This window comes from Haliotis rufescens, unplaced genomic scaffold, assembly GCF_023055435.1.
Source record: "Haliotis rufescens isolate VD_foot unplaced genomic scaffold, xgHalRufe1.0.p SCAF_2, whole genome shotgun sequence".
NCBI classification, from domain to species: Eukaryota; Metazoa; Mollusca; class Gastropoda; order Lepetellida; family Haliotidae; genus Haliotis; species Haliotis rufescens.
Genome location: NW_025963890.1, coordinates 3355190 through 3378990, shown reverse-complemented (window position 1 = coordinate 3378990; position 23801 = coordinate 3355190). Strand labels below are relative to the sequence as shown.

The 23801-nt window shown below is 39.1% G+C and overlaps 1 protein-coding gene across 5 annotated transcripts in view; it reads right to left on the bottom strand.

The window, feature by feature from the left end:
- The window catches only part of LOC124116751 (prostaglandin E2 receptor EP4 subtype-like), a 45286-nt gene that overhangs the window by 13824 nt on the left and 7661 nt on the right, over window positions 1-23801 (bottom strand). Inside the window, exons 1-2 of one of the 5 annotated variants that reach the window (XM_046478239.2) lie at window positions 18276-18521; window positions 2029-2984 (exon numbers count right to left, since the gene is read on the bottom strand). In XM_046478239.2, coding sequence (XP_046334195.1) covers window positions 2029-2895 — 867 coding nt within the window. In that variant the 5' untranslated portion in view covers window positions 2896-2984; window positions 18276-18521. Of the gene's footprint in view, window positions 1-2028; window positions 2985-7483; window positions 7653-8850; window positions 9250-17488; window positions 17611-18275; window positions 18522-23801 lie in introns of those variants that run through there. The other 4 variants (XM_046478242.2, XM_046478238.2, XM_046478237.2 and 1 more) reach the window with 4 other exon arrangements.

The window sequence follows — 23801 nt, the reverse complement described above, 5'->3', positions numbered from 1 at the left end:
ACTGAGACACAGTATACTGTACTGACTCCGAGCCGATGTATTATTCCCTTAATGCCGAGCTCTATCCACTAGACCACGGAGGCGGTCCATACAACGGCCTGAAGCAAACATAGGCTTTCTACATAGTATCCCTTTGGGTAATCAAATCTGGATACTTGGTGTGACGAGATCAAAGCACTTAGCAACATAAAATTGATCTTCTACTATATACTAGTGACTATATAGATAATTATGGACGATACAATAACAATCCACTACTTTCAAGTAAATATACGATAGGATGTACTACTTCATATGGGTGAAATTTAGAACTTTACAACCTTATTTATAATTTTAAACGATTACATTGATATGGACCCATGAAGATCCGGGGTAGACTTAGTCTTCATATAGGCTGTACATAATGTTGATATCCCATATAGGAAATAAACGACTCGTTTTCGTTGTGTATCGTACAATAAAACACTGCTGCGCCCTTCATGGTTTGTTCTCCCTGCGGTGTTTTAGTTAACGATAAACAACGACCACGAGTCGTTTATTTCTTAATTACAAGATCATAAAAATATCTTGAGAGAATGGGGTTTTCTGCATGTTTTATTAATATTATAACAATATATCAGTCTGGATGAGCTGAAAGAGATTTTAATGTCTCGTTCACGATTATTGCACTTATATACGCGTTTAAATGTGTGTGTGTGTGTGTGTGTGTGTGTGTGTTATGCGTGTTTGTAGGTGTGTGTGCGTGCGTGGCGTGTGAATGTGTGTGCATGTTTTGTGTGTCTTGTGCGTGTTGTGTGTGCGCTGTGCGTGTTAGGTGCATGTTGTGTGTGGGTATTGTGTGTGTTGTGTGTGTGTGTGTGTGTTGTGTATGTGCGTTGTGTGCATGTTGTGTGTGTGTGTGTTATGCGTGTGTGTGTGTGTGTGTGTTATGCGTGTGTGCAGGTGTGTGTGCGTGCGTGGCTTGTGAATGTGTGTGCATGTTTTTTGTGTCTTGTGTGTGCGTTGTGCGTGTTAGGTGCATGTTGTGTGTGCGTATTGTGTGTGTCTTGTGCTTGTTGTGTATGTGCGTTGTGTGCATGTTGTGTGTGTTTGTGTGTGTCTTGTTCGTGTTGTGTGTGTGCATGTTGTGTGTGTGTGTCTTGTGCGGTTTGTGTGTGTCTGTGTTATGATACAGCACTGAGACACAGTACACTGTACTGACTCCGAGCCGATGTATTATTCCCTTAATGCCGAGCTCTATCCACTAGACCACGGAGGCGGTCCATACAACGGCCTGAAGCAAACATAGGCTTTCTACATAGTATCCCTTTGGGTAATCAAATCTGGATACTTGGTGTGACGAGATCAAAGCACTTAGCAACATAAAATTGATCTTCTACTATATACTAGTGACTATATAGATAATTATGGACGATACAATAACAATCCACTACTTTCAAGTAAATATACGATAAGATGTACTACTTCATATGGGTGAAATTTAGAACTTTACAACCTTATTTATAATTTTTAAACGATTACATTGATATGGACCCGTGAAGGCCCGGGGTAGACTTAGTCTTCAGCAAACTATACGTGTCGTCAGAGGCGAATAACGGGATCGGGTGGTTTAGGCTCGATGACTTGGTTGATGCATGGCATTGTATCCATCCCAATTGCGTGGATCGATGCTCATGATGTCAATCACTGGATTGTCTGGTCCAGACTCCATTATTTACAGAGACGCTGCAATCTAGCTCTTATATTGCTGAGTGCGGCTTTAAACAGCAAACAAACACATGTTGATATGTTTGGTAATTTGGTCAATACCACTGCCATGCTGACAAGCTTTGATATTTATAGTCTCACAACGATATTACGATTACACACACGGACCAAACGTTCCATTGCTGTGTGGAACAGATACGATATAACATGATATCAGGGCAGTGAAAGTAAAGTCTCACAAAAGGCACTTCCTCCACGCGAACATACACAGACCGGTGTAGTACTTATGATTTTGATGTAATAGAGTTAGCTTCTACTCACCATAAGCGGCGCCCAACAAACAGCAAAAATAGTTGTAATGGCACACATGAGCCAAATCATTTGCATCTCAACATCATTCTGCTTATTCCGTTTCATCTGAGTCTGCATCCGCCGACTGTCGTCGAAGCTGTCGTGCAAGAGGCTGCTTGAGATGCTGTTCCGGCCCTGTTGTTGCTTAATGTAACGGACTCGCAGCAAGGTGATCATGACGAAGACGTTGCAACATGTCATCAGAACGACAATGCCAAGGTTGACGCCAGCGTAGAGGTAACCGTAGATAGCGAACACAAGGTCGTCGGTACGGAAGTTTAAGAAACACCACGTGTGCGGGTACTGAAGAGTGTAGTCTCCGAAGCCGAACAAGGGTAGAGCACCAAAGAAGAAAACAAAAGCCCACAACACCACCACAGTGATTCTGGCATTCTGTGGCGTACAATGCTTGGAATAAAAGTAAGTACACTTGATGGCAAGAAAGCGTTCGACTGCCATTGCACAGACTATTAAAGGCGTTGCCAGGCCAAAACACACCATTATGAAGGCGTTGAATTTACATAGGCCCTTTCCACCTGGCATTTCTCGTCGGTTCATATAGGCAGCAACGGTAACAGGAGTTGTCAATAGGATTCCAGCCAAGTCAGTGCAAGCCAGTGCTGCCACTAATGTATAAAACATCATTCTTCTTATCTCAGTCTTAGTCTTTTGAAGGACCACGAGGGCCAGGACATTGCCCACAACACCAGCCAGCGACATGATAATTGGGGACATGATAGTAGCTCCAATGGCATATTTTGCTTCACTTGTGTCATTGGGCGTCATGTTCTTCCCTTCTGGAGACAGGGTGCTGAACGGGAACTCGCTGGTATTCATTGTGTATCCTGTCAGTTATATCTAGAGTCGGTCCTCAATGCATGAGCTGTCACCATCTGCGGCTGATCATCAACTAAGGTCTACTGCATCTGAAATCAAACAGCCAGGATTAATAGCCTGTCTCTAATACAAATGGTGGTTTGTCTGATGGTGTAATTTGAGATATGTCAATTCGCGTGTCGGCGAATAGCTGCAACTGTAAAAGTGCTGAGGTTATTATTTAGCCGACAGGAAATACCTGTATTCAAGCAAAATGTTATCATCATGAAATCAAAGTCATTGCAATACTTGAGTCTGAAGCAAGCTGTGATATTGCTGTTGGCACTTGCATCTCTTGGGAAATAAATTAGACTTTCCACAAAGGTTTTAGAAATGAATTTTTGATATCAGCCTTCTCTGATCAGGCTGTTGTCAACGAAGAACTTAATAAAGACCCTTTTCCGTTGTCATGAACGCACAAATTGACATATAGAGTAATGAAAAGAGCGTTATTGTATTGTCCTTCTTTTGAAAGCTTTTATGAGAAAGGAAAGTGATGAATTCTCGGTTATTTAGAAAGCTATTGACCAATGAGACTGAGCTTGATAATGTGTTTGAGCGAACATCAACGTATTTTAACACATTTCACAGGTCCACCATCCCTGGTCGGTTTTCAGCTGACAAACACACCCAGAGGCGAGGTGGCGAGGTGAAATGTATTTTGACGTCGCGTTGAAGATTATTGCACTTACATAGCGACATGCCGGACTAATGCCGGTTATTGCTTGCTAGCCGACCTGGGCGACAGGTCCTTGTTTAATCCCCGTGGTGATGAGCGCCAGACAGGCTAACAACAAGCTTTTAACGTCTTTTGGTAGGTTAAACGAACAAAATAAATACATATATGTGGCGACGTCAAACTCCATTTCACCTCACCTTATGTGGAGCCGTCGGTATCGCTTAACATCGAAGGTGGTCAAAGAATATTACTTATAAATGCACCGTTGACAATATTTTGTGTTCACAATATTGAATTAAGTTGACCTGACAATCATAATGCTACTGCAAGTGTTACTTAACATATTTCAAACTCACGAACTTGTATGTTGCGCCACTCCATACCATATCGGATATCCTTTGTCAGTTCATTAACAGCAAGCATGTAGTTACAAAGGTGAAATATTACGTAGGTGTTTCGGAACATTGAAACTTCTCTGGACGTCTATTGTCTTTGTGGGGAACATCCATGACAAAAAACAGTTTCGTTTCGGGTTCAGTGTTTACTGGCAATGGGTAGGGACAGTGTAGGATGAATCAGGATAAATCGGATGTACTTATGTATATGAGGAAGAGAGTTTATGTCAACTTTTTTATTATGAGGAAGACAACGTTTCGGAGTATATGCTTACTCCTTCATCCACCTGATGAAGGAGTATGCATATACTATATTTTCACCATATCTATATTTTCACCATGTGCAAGCATAGTTAAATCCATTAATAGGATAGCAGGAACAAAAGAAAAAAGGTGAAAAGCGATATTAATGCTTTATTGCTCGAGCCTTCTTTTATAATCATCATGTCACGGATCAGTAAACATCTGTTTCTCCCAGTTGGGGATGGAGTAATGGTTGGGTATGGGGTGTATACTTTCTATTTCCACCGGAATCATGCAAGCAATTTAATCCATATAACAACGTGCATTTTACATTAATTCTCTGATGGGTGTATTTTGAGACATTGCAGAACACATTATGATCCGAACGTGACATCAAGATTTTAATGAGACATATGTGCTATATTCCTACTTTTACCTTGATAATTGACGAATGCGACTGTGTCGATGATACAACCTAATCGTCTTGCATTAAACAACGAAGAACTGAGTCCAACTCTAAAATAGCATAACGATACATTAATATCAGTTGAGAGAAATACATTGTAGCTGCGATGAATAATGGAACATGAAGAATGAGCATAAATATTATGTTACGCCATGATCCATCAATGTTTACAGAACTAACTAAACACAACAATCACATAGATGTAGAGAATTGCGTCTGGAATAGCTGGAGTATAACAGTTCGAGAACCAAAGATAACAATGTAACCTCAGATATCCTTTCTGGTTGCGCGTCGTTTGTGAAATGACGTCACAAATAGCTTTAACGTGTTGTTGTTCACCTGGAGGCATCATGGATTATTCATGACAGCGGCACAGCAGAAGCGTTGAGAGTGAATGAACACTGTCAGTTCGTGACAACATGTTAACTAACTGTACCAGCTGCGAGTGTATGAATAATAGGATAATTTAAAATACATGGCCACGGGTTTTGCTATAATAGAACAAATGTAAGAATACCGGTGTACAATTATTTAGGCATGTGATTGTTGAAGCATTTTTCAATTTTAAAATAATAATTTTAGTTTGCAAAACTTAAAACGTTAGTGTTTATTGCATTTAAAGATATGATCATTACAAAACGAGCAAACAGGACAATGGTGAACGTTTGGTATATCGACCATCCACATACAGTAAACTACGTTTATAACGAACACGCTTATAACGATCTTCCGGATATAACGAACTGTTTCTTGGTCCCGTCCATTTTGTGTATATATGTTGTACGTATGCCCATAACGAACTACGGTTATGACGAATTAGTGGTCCCTTTGAGTTCGTTATAACCGAAGTTGACTGTATGTACCAACGAGAGTAAGCATTGTAAGAATCAAAAAATGATATTGGATCTGCCCAAAATACAAATCCATGCAAACAAGCAAAGGGAAGCGTAGATAATGTTAAATTACACGATTACAAATAAGCAGGTTGCTGAGGTTTAAGGATACAGAGAGGCATAACCATTACATGGACATAAATCACTGTGCTTTGCACTCTGCTTGAGATACGTAATTACACACATACATCAAGCGTGGTACAGTAGCTAGCTTCAGGATACACGTGCTACATTGTGTTGCATCCGGGAGTACACACATTAAACGTAATGAACTGTCGTCGCTCTCACATGACAGACTGATTCATACACTACTGCTGGTGCATATGGAACTTCATTGTACTTAACTGATTCAGAAAGATCAAGTACTGCCATGAACCATGGCTAGGAATAAAGAGTAAATGTGTTTTTTAAGTTTTGTAAAACTGGGAAAGCTTGAAAAATCTAAAGTTTAACATTCTGGATTCTATATAACTGTGAATATGCATTGCTCTTTTTATATAGGAATGAGTTAATTCTACGAAACCATGTTTCGAAGACAAAATATACCGCAATGTCCATGTTTCTGATGGCGGTTTGATTAATATAATAGAGACGTATGTTCTATAATGTGGAGCCATTTTAGTAATTATTACGGCTACACGTAACAAGTAAATAGCATAAGTTGGCATGAAAGCAATACATAAATGATTGCGACTTGTGACCAAATATGTTATCAGGATCATTGAACCACTTTGAAAATATTTAAAAGGCATGGCGAATCCAGCGTTTTTTTAGTATGTATCATTCGAATACATGGATTTTGTACCATGTGTAGATTTAGAAACTAAACCAAAATTGGAATTAAGTGTATCTAAAGAGTAAATTGGATATGCTTTTAACATTCTTAATTTGACAATCCCATCTTTGGCTATGACAAGGTATTACATGAAAATATAGCACACGAATGTTGAAGCACATTTTGCATGATTATAAATACTGCTTTCTCTTAGGAAGGATAAGCATAACTTACATAGTGCAATAAATATGATAGTATTAACATAAACAGGTTTTATAGACGTGTTATAAATATATTATCAAATTCGGGGCAAAAGCTTTATAAAGTGATCATATTATCGAATGAAAGGTACAGATCGACAGTGCACCGAAAGAAGGATTGTCTTAGTATGCCACTTCTTGAACACCACATCGAGTATACAAGCCACTGACATTGCATCGTAGACAGGATGGTCTCGCAGTATCCCACTTTCTTAAGCATGCAGTATTAACCACAAATATTCGTGACAGAAATATATAAGTCAAATTGTGAGGAAGTTGGGATTCCTTAAATTCAGACAATACTGTACAGTATTGTACGTGATATTATCTTGTTACAGCAGGCTTTCCTGAAAAGCGAGCAGGAAAAGATGGATTTCACTGTTGTATGTATGACACCGATTCAACCTTCACAATACGACAAAACCCAACCGCCACACGTTTTCCTACCACAACAGATGAAAATACATGTGTCTGTTAAAGGCACAAGTAATCATTCCAAATAAAACTGAATTGTTACATGCATTCAATACAAATGTTAAATAGAATATTATTGTATCCAAAGCGAGTGTCATGATTATGTCAACGAACGAGGATCATTTGCGGCACATGCATTTAGCGTGTACACGTGTACGAGCGTGGCATGCATAAATCAATGAAACATTTGACTCATGTCTACATTTATATCGATATCAATCTCCGATATGACATTTTCGTCAAATTTTCAATGATCTCTATCAATTTGTAGTAATTAATCAGTCCGTTACCTAATGGTTAAATGAACATAGTATTCATTTATGTACAACGAGGAAGTAGAGATGAAAAGAAACATCACATATACCTGCAAAGTCGTGGATCACTCTTCTTTGTCACTGTATTCTATATATTACATGTAGCTGTTATCCAGTTGCGAAATCAGTTTTGCGATTAAAGGCAAATGAGAGGTATAAGCAGGTCCTACCAAGCACAACAACCAATGCAAAGACCAACCACAACCTGTTATATCTTTATACGCTACGATTCAGACTGATCTTAACCACTTAACTACCAGAGGAGATTCTAAACAACCAATGAACAACCTCCTTTGTTTCCGAGCTGGTTATTACCGTTGTTTTATGATAATGTTTGAAGAAGGTATACCTGCCTTATTTTATCAGTACCATAGCTCAAGGTTGAAAGAAAACAGTTGGGCTAAATTCACAGACCGTACTTGAAAGTTAAAGTGTTAATGGGTTAGCCAAGCGCGACTTCCAGGTGACCCAGGAAAGTGGCTATATAGGCCGAGTTGACCTTAACGTGTAAATAAACGCTGAAGGAAGAAACATCATGGTGGTAATAGTTCTTCAACTAAGATCTGTCATATTGTTTCAATGGATTACCTGCGTACCGTTCCCTGTACTGTCTCAGCGATGCTTTATAAAGTTTGGAAAAAGCACTGATGTATATGCCTGTATATAACACGGAAATGCCATCCGTGAAATGAAAATAACCTGTCACAGGGTAATGCTTGCTATAACCAATAGGGGCCACACTAAACGCCCCTGGGTAGGATGCTTGTATTTAAACCGTTATCTACACAGTCTGCTCAGGGGCTTTTACGCAAGTCTTGTGGTAGGACACCAGTAGGAAGAACAATATCGATTTGAATAACCACATGTATATTGCAGATCTTATCTCTGCTATGTCGAGACACATACAGTTGGTGATATCACGCCTCATTTCATGTGGGAGAAAAGCCAAACAGGACACAGCTTTGAGAGTTTACTTTACCATAAACGGGTTAGGTACTGACCAAGGATTAAAATCGGAGCGAACTGATGTTGAACCAACAACCTACGGAACTGGAAACAAAGGATCGCAAGTCTCCAATTCAAAGTCTGTACCAACGAGAGTCAGATATCGTAACTCGGCGACTGGGTTCCTAAATCCAATGTAGACCATCTTACTCCTGCTACCCTTCACAATAGCTTATTATGAACAGTGTAAAAGGTCATGTCTAAATAATAATATTAATAAATAATTACACTAATAAATCAGTAATCAGTCACTCACTGTCAGAATATTTGAGAACATTTTATACACGTCTGTTAGAAGCATATAATTCATACATATTGTGTGACATATAATTTCATTGAATTATTGAAATGCGATTCATTAACATTTCTTTGATGTAGAATGTGCTGTCAAATGAAGGAAATCGAAACTCACCTTGTGTTTAGTTATATATATATCTTCCTTCAATGTTGAAAAGAGAAAATGCACATATATTAATCCCTTGCATTCTTGTCTGCTTGGCTGCTCAGTAATCTCGGTCCCAACGCTAATCTACATGTATCCTGTGGTAGGCTGGTTAACCGCAGTGAGCAAACAGTTTATCAAAACACCGCAAAGGTTTCACCAAGAATGACACGACTATGTAATCCACCAGTCTTCCGAATCTATTCATCAACCATAACAGCTTTTGTTGTATCAATACCCTTGTACCTTACTCATGCATGAGTCATAAGGGTTATACTGAATCAATATGCATGCATGCATGTCCCTACAACAGAAGTGCCGTGAATATGTTAAACAAACGATGACACGCATTCGCGTGTACAGTCAACCCAAACTATCATGTCTCAATCTCGATTGCAGTAGTACGTACTAAGGGACAGATTTATACCCCAACGTATCATGCACAGCCTTGAACTCATTTGAACTGTGTACCTGTGTAATGTTTTCAGATAACGAAATCCTCCTTTTGTTGGCATGCCGGCTTTAACTATGATTGTCACTGCCCTACAAGTTTTACATATCATGAAATACAGTAAACTACGGTTATAACGAACTCAAAGGGACCACTAATTTTAGTTCGTTATAACCGTAGTTCGTAAGCATCGAACCGTTATAAGCATATATACATCATAACTACAGCAAATTTTAGGGACAAAAAAGCAAGTTCGTTATATCCGTAAGTTTGTTTACATTTATCCATTATCTAACTTTCTAAATAATGTCTTTGAGTGGCATTTGGAAGTTGGAATGGTAACTAAGACAAAATTGTTATGGATGAGCAATATTGTAATAAAGAAGTTGCTCATCCATAACAATTTTGTCTTAGTAACTTTCTAAATGCCTAGACGCCTACACATCTCATGCCCCTTTGAAATGTTTCTATATACGAATGGCCTCGTTTCAAGCAGTCAATGAGCATACATGTGTATCTACCTTAGTTGAATTGTGCTACAGGTATAAATCATCCTGTTATCACAATATTGACAGGGTTTCCACATTTAGGTCTGATAACGCTGTGTAAATGTATTTGACTTGCAGCTCAAATCTACGGCCTGAATGAGACAAGAAAGCAACGTTCAAGTGTTGTCTGAAAAAGCCCCTTACTGTCGCAGGAAATACCGACACATATTTGACCTAAAAAGTGAAAGCACGTGTTCCAGTTCTGAAATGTGTACTACATTCCAAACAAGAGAGAGCGAGTATGGTTTTATGCCGCTCAATATTCAAGCCATATCACTGAAGAGAGCCAGAAATGAGTTTACACATTGTACCCTCGTGGGGATTGGAACCCGGCCCTTTGGCATGACGAGTAAACACTTTAACTACGAGGCCACCTCACAGCCCCTTAACAAGAAAGGTATACACGGATATAACGAACTACAAGGGACCAGAGAAATCAGTTCGTTATATCCGCTGTTCGTTATACACGTTTTCGCACGGAAACGTCCGTCATCTTTGATAAGACAAAACACAATACACGTAATTGCAGCATTGATTTGTATTAGCAGTGATCACTCAATTGATAACAATTAATAACATTCATTTAATAACATTAAATTCATTGATAACATTTTCTGAAGATTGTTATCAAATATATGTACAAAATGTAAACATATTTATCATTTTTCGATTTACATACGAGATGTGTAGTTTGTGATTTTGCTTTTGATTCGCCGCTGATTGCGTACAGCCAATTGTCAGTGACACTTGACACTGAGTGAGATTTCTCAGTTCGCTATACATGTCACTAATTAGTGATAGATGGGCTTGTCGGTGATCAGATATCAGTTCGCTGTATCCGTTAATTCGCTGTAGAGAGGTCCTTATATACGTAAATTTTATATGATATTAAATAGGAGATAAATCAGGGATATTAAAACTAATATGATAGCCACCACAAATATTTATGCTATTCACCGGAGAAACGGAGAAACAAAAAGTATTTTATTTTTCACACTGACTAGAATTAAATTGATAATCAGTTAAAGAAATTGGCACGCATGGTTCAACGGAACGTAAAACGTAGTTGTCTGCAAAAAGAGGAAGATAAATAGTTTGTACACATGTAGAGAAAGTAACGAGGCCTTGATTTAATTTATTTGTCAGTATGCTGACTCAGCAAATCAATTTCAAATGACGTCTTTCCAATACTTTCCAGCATTCGTCCACCGAAATGGGCACCTATCAACAGAACACATCCCAGTGAGCTTAACAGCATGGCTGACCAGATATATAAGATTACGTTACATCCGATCAAAGGGAATAAAACCATCACCAGGAAATCCAGACTAATTACAATTTCTCCATAAATAATCAACAAAGGGTTTAAGCTTGTCTCGACTTTGCCAAAGACACATGGCTAATATATATGCTTTTGATCAACCACAGTGAAACAAAAGGAACATAAATAACGGATTTACGACAATTATTCATTCCCGGGACAGATTGCCAGTGTAAGTCAATGAAATGTAGAATCAATCAGCCACAGTTAATGTAAGATGCATGAGATGATGTAGACGTAAACAGTTTGTATTAAAAGCGACAAAACCTTTTCCATATTCATAAGAAGTCTCTGGTAAAAGCAGAGTCTATTGTATGATTCCGACTATATCATGTGTACACGAATCACTATCAAATGGTGATGATACCAGGTGTTAGCGAAAAGCGAGCGTATCTGACACCACCGTGGCACATGCAAAGGCAAGTCAATTGTTCACAGACAGAAAGAAAACCACGGGAACATGGTGCAGGTCAAAATAGGGAATTGCATCTGACATAATATTTGTCACTGAGTAACATTTTGTCCTGAGGTGTGTAGATATTATTAGATAATCAGTATTCACTATTCTGATCAAAGAGAGTGAGTGTGTATCGTTTTACGCGTCTTTTAGAAATATACCAGCAATATCCTAACTCATAAATCCCAGGTGTATAATCGAACCCGGGCCTCGGTTTGACAACGGTTTAACCACCAGACTACAGCACCGCCCTACTGGTCAAAGTTAGCAATGTACTTGCCTTGGCTCGTAATCCTTATATCTGAATTTTCACAGAAAACTATATTGATCCCAATCGGCCAAGAACTGCCTTAGAGTCATTCAATGTGTGTCATGGGACAGACGAAACCAAAGGTCACAGGGTAACTTATGACTGGCGCTTTGGGAATTGCTAAACTTCGGTCATGCTTTAAGTGTCCATTTACATAATGTAATCTTTCATGAAAATGATGAAGCCCCTGACAAGTGTGAGGAAGATGTAGGTACAGCATGTCGATATCTGACACTTACTTCCTCTAAGTGTTATGGCCAATAATGACAAGGATGCCCATTAAGGGTTAAACTGACACTGCAGACGTTCGGCTATATTAGTGATTGAACTGGACTTGAACTACAATTGACGTTTTATGTAAGTTGTTTGGTTCTTGGGTACAATCCTTGGGGACTGTCTGCGGACTGACCATTTCATTCATATTCGGGGCTGGGGGTGGCGGGGGAGAGTAGGGGCCCTTGAGATATCATAAGAATGTTCATTTGAGTGTGTGTCAAGGGAAACGAATGTGTGATACTGTTGCATGTATGTGATAAGCCTGGTGAGCTGAAGATATCATAAGAATCTTCATTTGGGTGTGTGGCAAGGGAATCGAATGTGTGATACTGCTGCATGCATGAGATAAGCCTGGCGAGCTGGAGATATCCAGAAACATCAAGAGATATCTGACAAAAAGCCCGAAGCGAAGTAAATGTCTAGGTAGATAATGATAAGCATACACCGCGGGATACGACATTGAAATAAATGAGTCTTTGCTCGGAAAGAGATAGACAACAGTCGTAAGAGAAATAACCTCAGGCTGGCTGGAATGTTATGGTTGGAATATTGCTGAAAGCGGCATAACACAATACTCATTCTCTGACTCTTTAATTATTCTGGATAGTAGTCTTTTGACTTACGATATCAATTACCATAGTTACGATAGATTTGTCAAAAACGAAATAAATGATGAGCAAATAAAGGAAGCCAAGCAATGATAACAATGCGTCCATATCATATGTTTTGATCGGAGTAAATGCAGGCATGCATCCGATTCAGTGCTGGTTATATATATTCTTCAGTATTTCACCTTGTGCACATGATGCATAGCTGTTTAGGATGTACAGTGAACAAACACACAAAATAACTTCTCACATGTGAGTTCGAGTGGATGTGTCAACAAAGTCAACCTTTCCTTTATCTTCAAGAATGTGTCCAAGGATAATTGTGGAGCCTTAAGATGTTTCTCTCAAACATTTGGCGTCTACCTAGGAATTCCTACATCAAGCACTCGGAGCGTTTTGACCGTGGAAAAAGTCGCCCCTCAGCTTTGTAACAACACAGAGCTTAGTTGGAGGGCCATCCACTCACTTTCAGCTCCCGGGGAGCACCGAGACATGCTTTATCAATTAGCCCAGATACCGTTGAAGCATGTTGTGTTGCAAGTATTACCTGTCGACATGAACTTACGTGTAACACTTCCAGTTGGCATTCTCTGTTGAGATATGCTTTGGAATGAATCCCTGGTTCTTATAACACGGAAGATGTGGGCCTGTGATAGAATATGCATTACTAATATTGTAGGATACGTGAGCTACTGTCAGTATTTGTTGACAAGAATGTTATGTTATTTTCTGATACGTGTTACAACAAATGGAATGCGGAAGTGACATTACCATAAAATGAGAAGCGTAAGTGATTTTCCAGGTGTGTGTGAAGTGGTCGGCTTCTGTGAATACTATAAGCAGAATATATGCACACGTTGGGAAAGTAACATTGTCGCTATTGCTAGTTAAGTGGACAAACTGTGGGAAAATATCGGATTGGTTTAACGCCGCTTTGAACAGTATTTTAATTATTTCACGGCGTGTCAGCTTGATGTTGGAGAAAATACCGCAGTGATGTACATTGTAGGACTTTGACGTTTACCACTTTGTTAAACCCACGACCACATGTATGGAAACAGAATCATGGCGAACCGGTTTTCGAACCCGCGATCATAAGTTTCTGGCACGCTTAAATAGACAGCTTTGTACCGTCAACTGCGGCGCTTTATCATAGGACTGGGTCACCCCGACCCTCGGTCCTCTCTCTCTCTCACATATACATATATATTTTATACAACTTTAAAATCATGATGAATGCCGTCGACGCATATGCCAAAACAATCGGCCAAAAAGAAGAGAACTTGTTGAATGTCTTCCAGAGTGGGTTAAGTCAGTGCGTGATGTTGTCATTGGTAGAATACATAAACTGAAATAGAGGAAACAGAATTGGATTAACCCAATCTGTCCCAGCCAGCTGTCATCCAACTTCTGGCTGCCCTGCATGAAGAGTCTGTAGTTGTTCCCACTGACAAGGCCTCACATAGCATAACCATTATTAGTAAGCATCACTACATTCATTGTTTGATCCAAGAATTTGTTATACGTGACATATCAAATAATCCCACATACAAGGTCAATATGTTAACTGGGGAAGAAATCTTCCCAAACCACGCATCAGTACTATCAACGTTTGACTTGACGCTAAAGCCTGAAGACAAGTCCATTCCATTCTTGTACTGGTTTCCATCAAATCCGTGCAAAGAGACAGATATTGTTGGGTCCAGCAAATGTACCACCAAATCCCTGTTTCAAAGATGCACCATAAGATCAGGGAAGGACTGTCTTTATATTCACGGAAAGTATTTAAAACAACTGGAATAAATACCATGTAGATTTTCCAAAATCTCAAAGGATTTGCTCATATTATTTTGCAAGCTCAGAAGAGAATCAAGTTCAGTACTGTCATAACACTGGTTGTTTCAATTTATACACTACTATCACTCGGGAAAACGTCGTTCCGTGACCAATGGGGCATTTAACACTGAACGTGGTGACCATACATATAATCTTTATTTAAAGGTACAGGACAATTTGTCAAAACTAAAAGCAAATGTCTTTTAAAAGTACTGATTAAACGATATGTGCAATACTGGACTTACTCAGTTAATGCGTTGTGTGGGAAATTTGGAGACGGGGCAATTAGAAGTAGAATCACCATGGGCACCATTTGTGCTCCAAATAGCCCATTCCATTCTACTGATTGACATAACTAGAAATGAAAGATTCCAGTAAAACCAGCCTAATCTGTTTCGCATCACATTCAGAAGGATGGCCCCATCTTTCCAAATGTCAACTTTCCCTTTTTGTCGAACAATACACCAGAAGGTTCAGTCTTTGTGCCTACATATCAGAACTTCACAGAACGTCATACTCAAGACTCTTGCTCAAAAGTTGTTTCACAAAGGTTACAACATTCAAGGCCTAATGCATGAAGATTAAGACTGTATGGCAAGAGGGATGGCTGCAACTTTTCAAGAGTCAACTTTCCCTTTATGTCGAGCATTACCCCAGCAGCTCCAGTCTTTGTGTCTATATTACACAACGTTTGAGGTACAATCCATTATACTCTTTCCTCGAAGAGCGTCATAATATTCTTACTCAAAGGTTGTTTGATCAGGGTTACAATATTTAATGCATCAGTAAAGCTTTTTAAAACGTTTTATGGTAAACATGTGTAGCGCTTCCAAATTTGGCGCATCAGTGACCAAAACGATGTCCGATTCAATGCCTTATTTTGACTTTACCAAATTTCCCCATTTTTTTTCAGGTGAACAATTGGCTTGCCTTTGCATGTGTTTGTGACGGGTGCCACCGATGGGGCATGATATTCTCACGTTTGCGCGAACACCTGCTGTCATTACTATTTGATTGTGATTCTTAGATATCGGAATCGTACAATGGACTCTGTTTTTAGTTGTCATTTCTTATCATTATGGAAATGGTTCTTTTATTTAGACTCATATTAAGACATTTAAGAAGAGAACATGTTTGAGTATTTGGTTTCTCAAAGATGTTTCACAGATGTAAGGCCGAATTATGAAAACCCTGTGGGAGAAATGATCACATGTTAACATGACGTCAGTTTCAGAGATGAACAATATCCCATATTGACATGATGTAGGTTCGGGTATAAACGATATCCTATTATGACATTTAATTAATGCCAAGGAAAACTTTATATCATACAATGACATTAGGGTAGTTTAAAGTAAAACCATATATCACACATCACATGATGAAAGTCTCAAACAAAATTCAGACTAATGTAAAAACGATCAACATGGATAAAGATTTAGGGTGATATTCAATAAGATGATATCTAGATTTTCAATAAATATATTAATCTGGATTTGAAACTTCACGATAATCTGTATAATATACTTTGTACTTGTGAATAATAATTAAAGATTCAGCTACTGTAGCACCTGTTTTCCCTCTATCGTTTTATTGAAACTCCATTCTTTGCCAAGGGTGGCGAACCATCTTGTAGTTAAAGCGTTCGCTCGTCACACCGAAGACCGGGGATCGATTCCCCACATGGTTACAACGTGTGAAACCCATTTCAGGTGTCCCCCGCCGTGACATTGGTAAGAGCGGCGTAAAACAGTACTCACTCACTCACTCATGCCTTGTTAGTGCGTGGAACCATGAGGAGATTCCTCGTAAACTTTGAACGATAAGAAGAAAAATTACTGCATGTAATATGTTGTTTAATAACCTACCTGTTTATGGCAAAAGTAATATGAAAACAATAGATGCCATCGGATGGCAAAGGCAATGTTCGCCGGATTGTTTTAGCTCGATAAATGTGCCATCTCACCCGGGGGGGAACGAAGGTAACAGAATCCCATGTAGCACTAATGTAGGTGTCAAAGTGAAGACGGTATCCTTAGTGTAGTGTACTCTCTTTAGGAGCGTTGCAAACTTAACAGGAGGTATCGTTACATGCGTAACTATGAACAGAATATCACCTTCAATATAGCGGTTCTTACAACAATATAAGGTGCATTGAGCGAAGCCCATGTCTGGTGTCATCTATCGGGATATTGCCGATACACTGATAAAACTATACTCACTCACCCTCTATACCAAAATAAGGATGTACGATGTAGCTTCTTGTTAATATGAATACATGACACTTAATTATGGATAGCAGCTTCTTTTTATTCTTCTTCGGGCTACTTCTTGCCCCTTCATCGGGTGAATGATGAAGAAGCAGGAAGCGGCTCTGAAACATAAAGAATAAAAGAAGTTGCTATCCATAAAAAATGTCATGTATTCATGTTCTTCCAACTATTAAATGCTTATCAAAGACTTCATTTTTGTTAATATGCATATTTACATTTACAATACATATTGTTACATGTAAACAATGATGATATTCACATTACAATCAAAACCATAGTAAATGAATAGATGTTGGCTCTATACTGATACTGATATGCATGGTGGTAAACATTTTTTGATTACCATATGATTTAGACATTACAGCAATATTTAATTCATCAGTATTGACTGATTGTAAAATTATTTTTAACTTAATATTTAACTAAGTGATATCACAACATTCAAGAAACTTAGTCAGAAAAGTCTTATCGTTGGTTAATCATATACTAGTAACAAAACATGAAAAGAAATTCAATATCAATACTCACGTTTGACCATAAGGTCATACGACATATAAATGTTTTCCTCATTATGTCCATATATTCATTTCACGAGTACATGTCGACCTGACCTACAAGATTACAATGCGGGACAATCATACGACAGCGACAAAGACGACCGGACCATGTGAGGCGAACAGTGTTTACCGGGTACTTCGCATACGCAGACCGTCAACAAACACTGACGTCTCCTAGCATGTGTTGCAAATGTCAAGCCCCTGGGTGAAAGTGATTATTTAAATATACAGCAGCTGACTGATATGAAACGTTCGTCACCGCGTCGATCTATCTTGATGGGGTTTCTATGTATGTATGTATGTATGTATGTATGTATGTATGTATGTATGTATGTATGTATGTATGTATGTATGTATGTATGTATGTATGTATGTATGTATGTTTCTATGGCGAACAATTCTCTGACGGCGTTGGATTGTTATGGGCAAGGCATTTACATATTCTGAAAACAGTTGTAATGTGGACAAATCTTAGACGTTCGGATGTTCAAACCTTAACTTTGAGTACATGTATAGATGAACATGGGACAAGTAAAGATACATTCTTGCCAAGTGATATAATATGACATTTCATAAACCTATGACACATTTATAAGACATTATGTCGTTTGTGGAAATATTTGAATATTGAATATTTGACGTTCCGTATTACACATTCGTGAATGGTATGATATTTTTACTTAATGGACCCGGAAATGGTTGTTTAAACAAGTAAATTATGAGCAATGCTTACAATTTGTAAAGTGAGTTTACCGTACCTTATAACCACGTGGCAGCTTACACGTGAATCAAATCCTCTGCTAAACAGCATCCTGACTCGTGTAAGAACACAAACATCCATCTTCCTCCCAGATCACGATCTCCGCTCGTGGTTGCTGAAGCACGCAGTGTTATTTGTACTGGCTCAGTGGGCGATGCGATACCACAGCTAACTGATTTACACAGTCACCGGTAACGTGCATGTGTACAACCCCACTACAGTAACGACGGCCCTCTCGTCCAACTGTTCCCCGTGAAAGATATGTCCGTCTTGAAGTCACACAAGTATACGCTGGTGAACATCTTCTGTTGGTTATTGTGAACGCCTAGTGCTGAAGCCATTTGCTCGGCATGACCAAGGTTTAATGGTTAAGGGTTAACAGTGCTAGAAATGTCATTATGTGATGACATTATAGCTTGTTCTCGTTGATAGTAGGCGTTAGAAACTGTCCCATTTGACAATACTGAGGAAACTCAAAGTAATACAAAGGTATACAAGTACAGTAAACTTCGGTTATAACGAACTCAAAGGGACTACTAATTTTAGTTCGTTATAACCGTAGTTCGTTATAAGCATATATACAGCATAACTACAGCAAATAGTCGGGACCAAAAAAGTAAGTTCGTTATATCCGTCAGTTCGTTATAAGCGTGTTCGTTATAACCGTGGTTTACTGTACAGAGAAGTACGTTTATAACGAACACGCTTATAACGAACTGGCGGATATAACGAACTCTTTTTGGTCCCGTCCATTTGCTGTATATATGCTGTATATATATATATGTTAAAAACAAAGTGCGGTTATAACGAACTAAGATAAGTGGTCCATTTGAGCTCGTTATAACCGTAGTTTACTGTATATTAATGTCTTGGGATAGGCAAACTACTCTTGGGGGCAATTTGGTGGAACATAAGTAAAGCATCGCTTATTTTGAAATGAATACCCCGGACCCAAAGGACAAAACCCTAGTACAAGAAAGGTATTACTATTCATTTTCAGTCGCTCCCTATGGCACGTGCGTGGATGGTTCCGCTTGACAGTTAACTCAGGCTTAATTTTCCTTGGAGAAAAGACGCTTATATGTATATGTGAATATTAATTGCACGTTGACATGTAGCAAATGCTTCAATGATTTTGGTAAATTTAATTTACATATATGTTTCTTAAAGTGTAGTTGCTTTACATTTTGATAGTTGAATGAGTGAGTGAGTGAGTTGGGTTTTACGCCTCTTTTAACAACATAACGACGGGGTGCCCAGAAATGGCCTTCACACAATGTACCCATGGGGGGAATCGAACCCGAGCCTTCGGCGTCACGAGCGAACGCGTTAACCACTAGGCTACCCCACCGACCATTTCGGAGTTGAACTATACCCGAGATTTTATATGGTGCCTCCCTATATAGTTGTTTCATAAAGTTATGAAACAATTGACTCCGTATAAGCCGCTATTTGGTTGGTATAAAGTGAATAACATGGACTTGGATAATATTTCAATCATATCGTGACTTGTCAGTTTAGTTTGGGAAGAACGCCCCAAATAATGCATGTTTTAATTTTCACTTTCAATCGAGAACCATCATCTTGCGGACTCTGGGATTCCAATTCAGGATCATGGGATTCTATTCCCTCCATACACGCGTTTCGCATGTCGTTAAAACATACCACAGCGTCCCTTGTTTGACAGCTCCACTGCACGCGTTCGTGACAGCTGTTTGAGTACATACAATAAGAGGAATTACAGAAGACTATCGATAACCTTTGTATTTACAATGTCGGGGAATACAATTACTGTACTCTATAACGCCTGGATATGTAAACACACATAATCCTATTTCCCAAATAGCCTAATAAAGTTGGCCACTGGAGATGTTCCACGTTATGACATCCAACTGCTGATACCAATAGTACCGTGGCTGAGGTTTGTAACAGTCGTAAAATATATCTCTTGGAATAAAACCAATGTCAACATTATAATAGGAATGGTAACAGGCGTCTAATGTGCACAGAACAGGAAATTAAAAAGCATATGTTTGTCTCTTGGTAACGATGTCACGAATGCTTTAATGTTTAAAGGGCAGTTCAACGTACATTGGTTGGCCATGATATATAATGCCATATAACATCGGAAACGTCAAGGGTCTAATAATAACACGGCAGCAGCATGTGTTTATGAATCAGTATCAAATAGTGATGTTACCAGATGTTCGCGAAAAGATGAGCGTATCCTGCATCCTTAACAAACACATGCAAAGGCAAGTCAGAATAAGAAACTGAATCGGACAAAATGTTTGTCGCTGAAACGTCAAATTTTGAAAATGTCCTCCACATGTGTACCGCAAAACATTTTGAGGCCATGAATGTTGTAACCCTGATAAAATGTTTGAGCAGGAGTCTTATGACGCTTTGTGAAATCTCCGTAGAAAGAACATGCGGGATTTGCTGGTCAGGATGCGTTCCCAGTATCCCATGCTTGTCGAAAGTACTGACCATGAAAAGGATTGGGTGGTCAGAGTATCCTATTCGGCTAATGGCGTGCTTACGCTTCTTTTGGTCAACTAAGCCAGTCGATTAGTCTGATGTCTGGAAAAAAAGTCAGCCTTATGAATAGATTTAACTTTATTGTGTTATTGTTACCCAATACAGACAAGTTTAGACATTATATTCACTGATGTAACGTCCCCAGTTTCCAATGTTTGACGTGAGAGTCATCTGATGATGGCTTTGTTGTTCATTCCATCCCCAGCAATATCCCAGCTATATGACGACGGCCTGTAAATAATCCAGTCTGGACCAGACACAACAGTGATTGATATTATGAGCAACGCTCCACGCCGTCGGGGTACGATGACATCCAATCGACCTGACCTCTGATCCATTAAGTCGTCTTTTACGACTAGCATAGGTTGGGGGGTACCAGGGCAGGGCAATTGATGAGGGTTAGGTGGTTACAAAGCCACCTGGTTGGTGTGTCCGAGTACCCATGACCCGGTGGGGCGGATAGAGCGCATGCTATAACTACTGGTCTCCATGTCCCAGACTCGATAAGTTTAGTGAGTAGGTGAGTGAGATGAGTTTAACGCCGCCTTGAACAATATTCCAGTTTTCGCAGCGTGTCTGCTTAATGTGGGAGGAAACCCCGAAGTGATGCAGCTCTCAGACGTGAAACCAAATTGCTCGGGTGTGGTGCTGACAGACCTAGAAACATAATCCGGAAAACCGGGATTCGAACCCAAAATAATAGGTTTCCCGTGTGCCCAAGGGACGCAACTCTGCATAGCGACTTGCGGTGCCTTAGATGACTGGGCCATCCGCGCTCCCCGACAATTAAACAGTGATGTAGCTGGAATATTCCTAGCGTAGAAAAAACACTCCTTTATGTACTATTACCGATTTGATTTGATGAAGTTTTCATTGTTGCGTGTATTTTTTTAAGTTTGTTTTGTATGTAATTGAAAATTGAAAGAACTGATGTTACATTTGATTATTTCTATTTAACCATCACTCATTCCTGCAAATGTTTGTAAAAATAAGCTGGATGGGTAATTTTGTGTAAATATATATTGGTTCATGAAGACTGGTAAAAAATTAATTTGCAACCACATGGCCCATGTTATGTTTGAAATTTACCAAAGATAAGATGTTTTAGATACCCAGCAACAGCTTTTAATTCACCCACAGGTTTTCCTGACCCACATCCATTATTTACCGCAGACCATCGTGATAGTGTTGGATTTTAGCTGACTGTAGCACATTGCAACATTCACTCACTAACCCGTTATGCAACCAAGGCTGACGACGTTTCCAAGTCACGGACAGAAACAGCTGTTTCTTGGATTCCTTTTAATGCTTAAAGTATAGGTGGCGGGATGCTACAATCAACTTCAGCAACATGTTGCTTTTTCATTCCGAAAAACTCTGCCCTGGGCATTCATTAATTACGTCATTGGGCCAAACATAATTTCGATTTATTGACAAAATCTATAGATATCTTTTTGTGATCTGAAAACTGGCCGATGGGTCTGTATATTGTGTCACGATTATGTCACGTTGTTAATGGCAAACGTCATTTGATTTAAGCAACAGCATGTTGAAATCAATTAGTTCTGAGTGTGCAACAAAACTCAACATATGTTATTTGTTTCCGAAACCCACGTTTCGTGTCTGGATTGCCTTCTGCAAAAACGTAAATTCAAAAGAATACGGCGATCCTTTTACACATCACAATATGACATTTTCAATCCATTTTGTATGATCTCAACATGCAATGTAAACCTTGTTAGATGGATGTTTCACAAAAAATAAATTTCTCATGTTTCGCAAACAGATATTAATTGAATTGTGTGCTCAAAGGCGCTCCACCTAGCAACTGTGACGTGGTGAATCTGTCTGCGGGTCAGATATCCAATGCCAGGTGAGGCAGAATGTGCTAACAGTACCTAATGAAATTTAATAGTTTGACTTAATCGGCAAACGCAACATCATGCAATATTATTATCCCTCATGACTCTACTGGTAAGACGAACGGCCTCCCATTTGAAATATTACATGTATGCAACCGTACACTTTAGCCCCTGGTATATGCTGGCACTTATGTGTAAATCTAAGCCACATGATCATGAATGCGTTCAGGCCGAGGCTTGGGTCGAGGAAGGATTGGTTCCTCTCCCTGGGGTTAAAGTGTCACACCTCAGCGCCGTTCACATGTGCAACTGACGCCAAAAACACGTTACGTGGGAGGTGTAAATCGTGGAATGCAAAGTGTTTTCATCTTTTTAACGCCTGTGGTGAGTTGGCGAGTATAAGGTCTTCGTCGGGCAGTTAAAATCTGTTTGTGGAAAATAGAGATTTTTCTCCGAACACAATATGAGGCTGCAAAATATGAAAGCATACATGATCATACGATGAAACCTGGACACAGATTTCTGGAAAGGTATTTGGTTACAGTAAACTACGTTTATAACGAACACGCTTATGCCAAACTGACGGATATAACGAACTGTTTGTAGGTCCCGTCGATTTGATGTATATAGGGTGTATATGTGCCTATAACGAACTACGGTTATAACGAACTAAAATTAGTGGAACCTTTTAGTTCGTTATAACCGTAGTTTACTGTATATGTTTTTGTATGTTTTCTGCTTTCAGGAGAGATTTTAATAAATATTGAAAGTAAGTTGTTGCTTCATAAAACGCAACACTGCATCACCTGACCCCTACATCTGGATCCAGATGGTCAATGTATTTACTTTATCGTAAGAAAAACACAGTTATCTCTTAGGATGACCAGATACATTTATAATTACAACCTGATTGATTTTGTGACACTTGAAACAAGAGCTCGTTGAAGGCTCGGAACTTGTGACAGATTGAATCCAGTTCATGGTGACATGTGCACATGCAGTTACCTAGTCATCAATAATTAGCAATCAATACTGTGCTGGGCTTGCGCAACTTTAAGCATGGATGTGATTGAATGCTTGATGAAATGGTAACCCCGTCGACATTCATTTCCCTAACGACG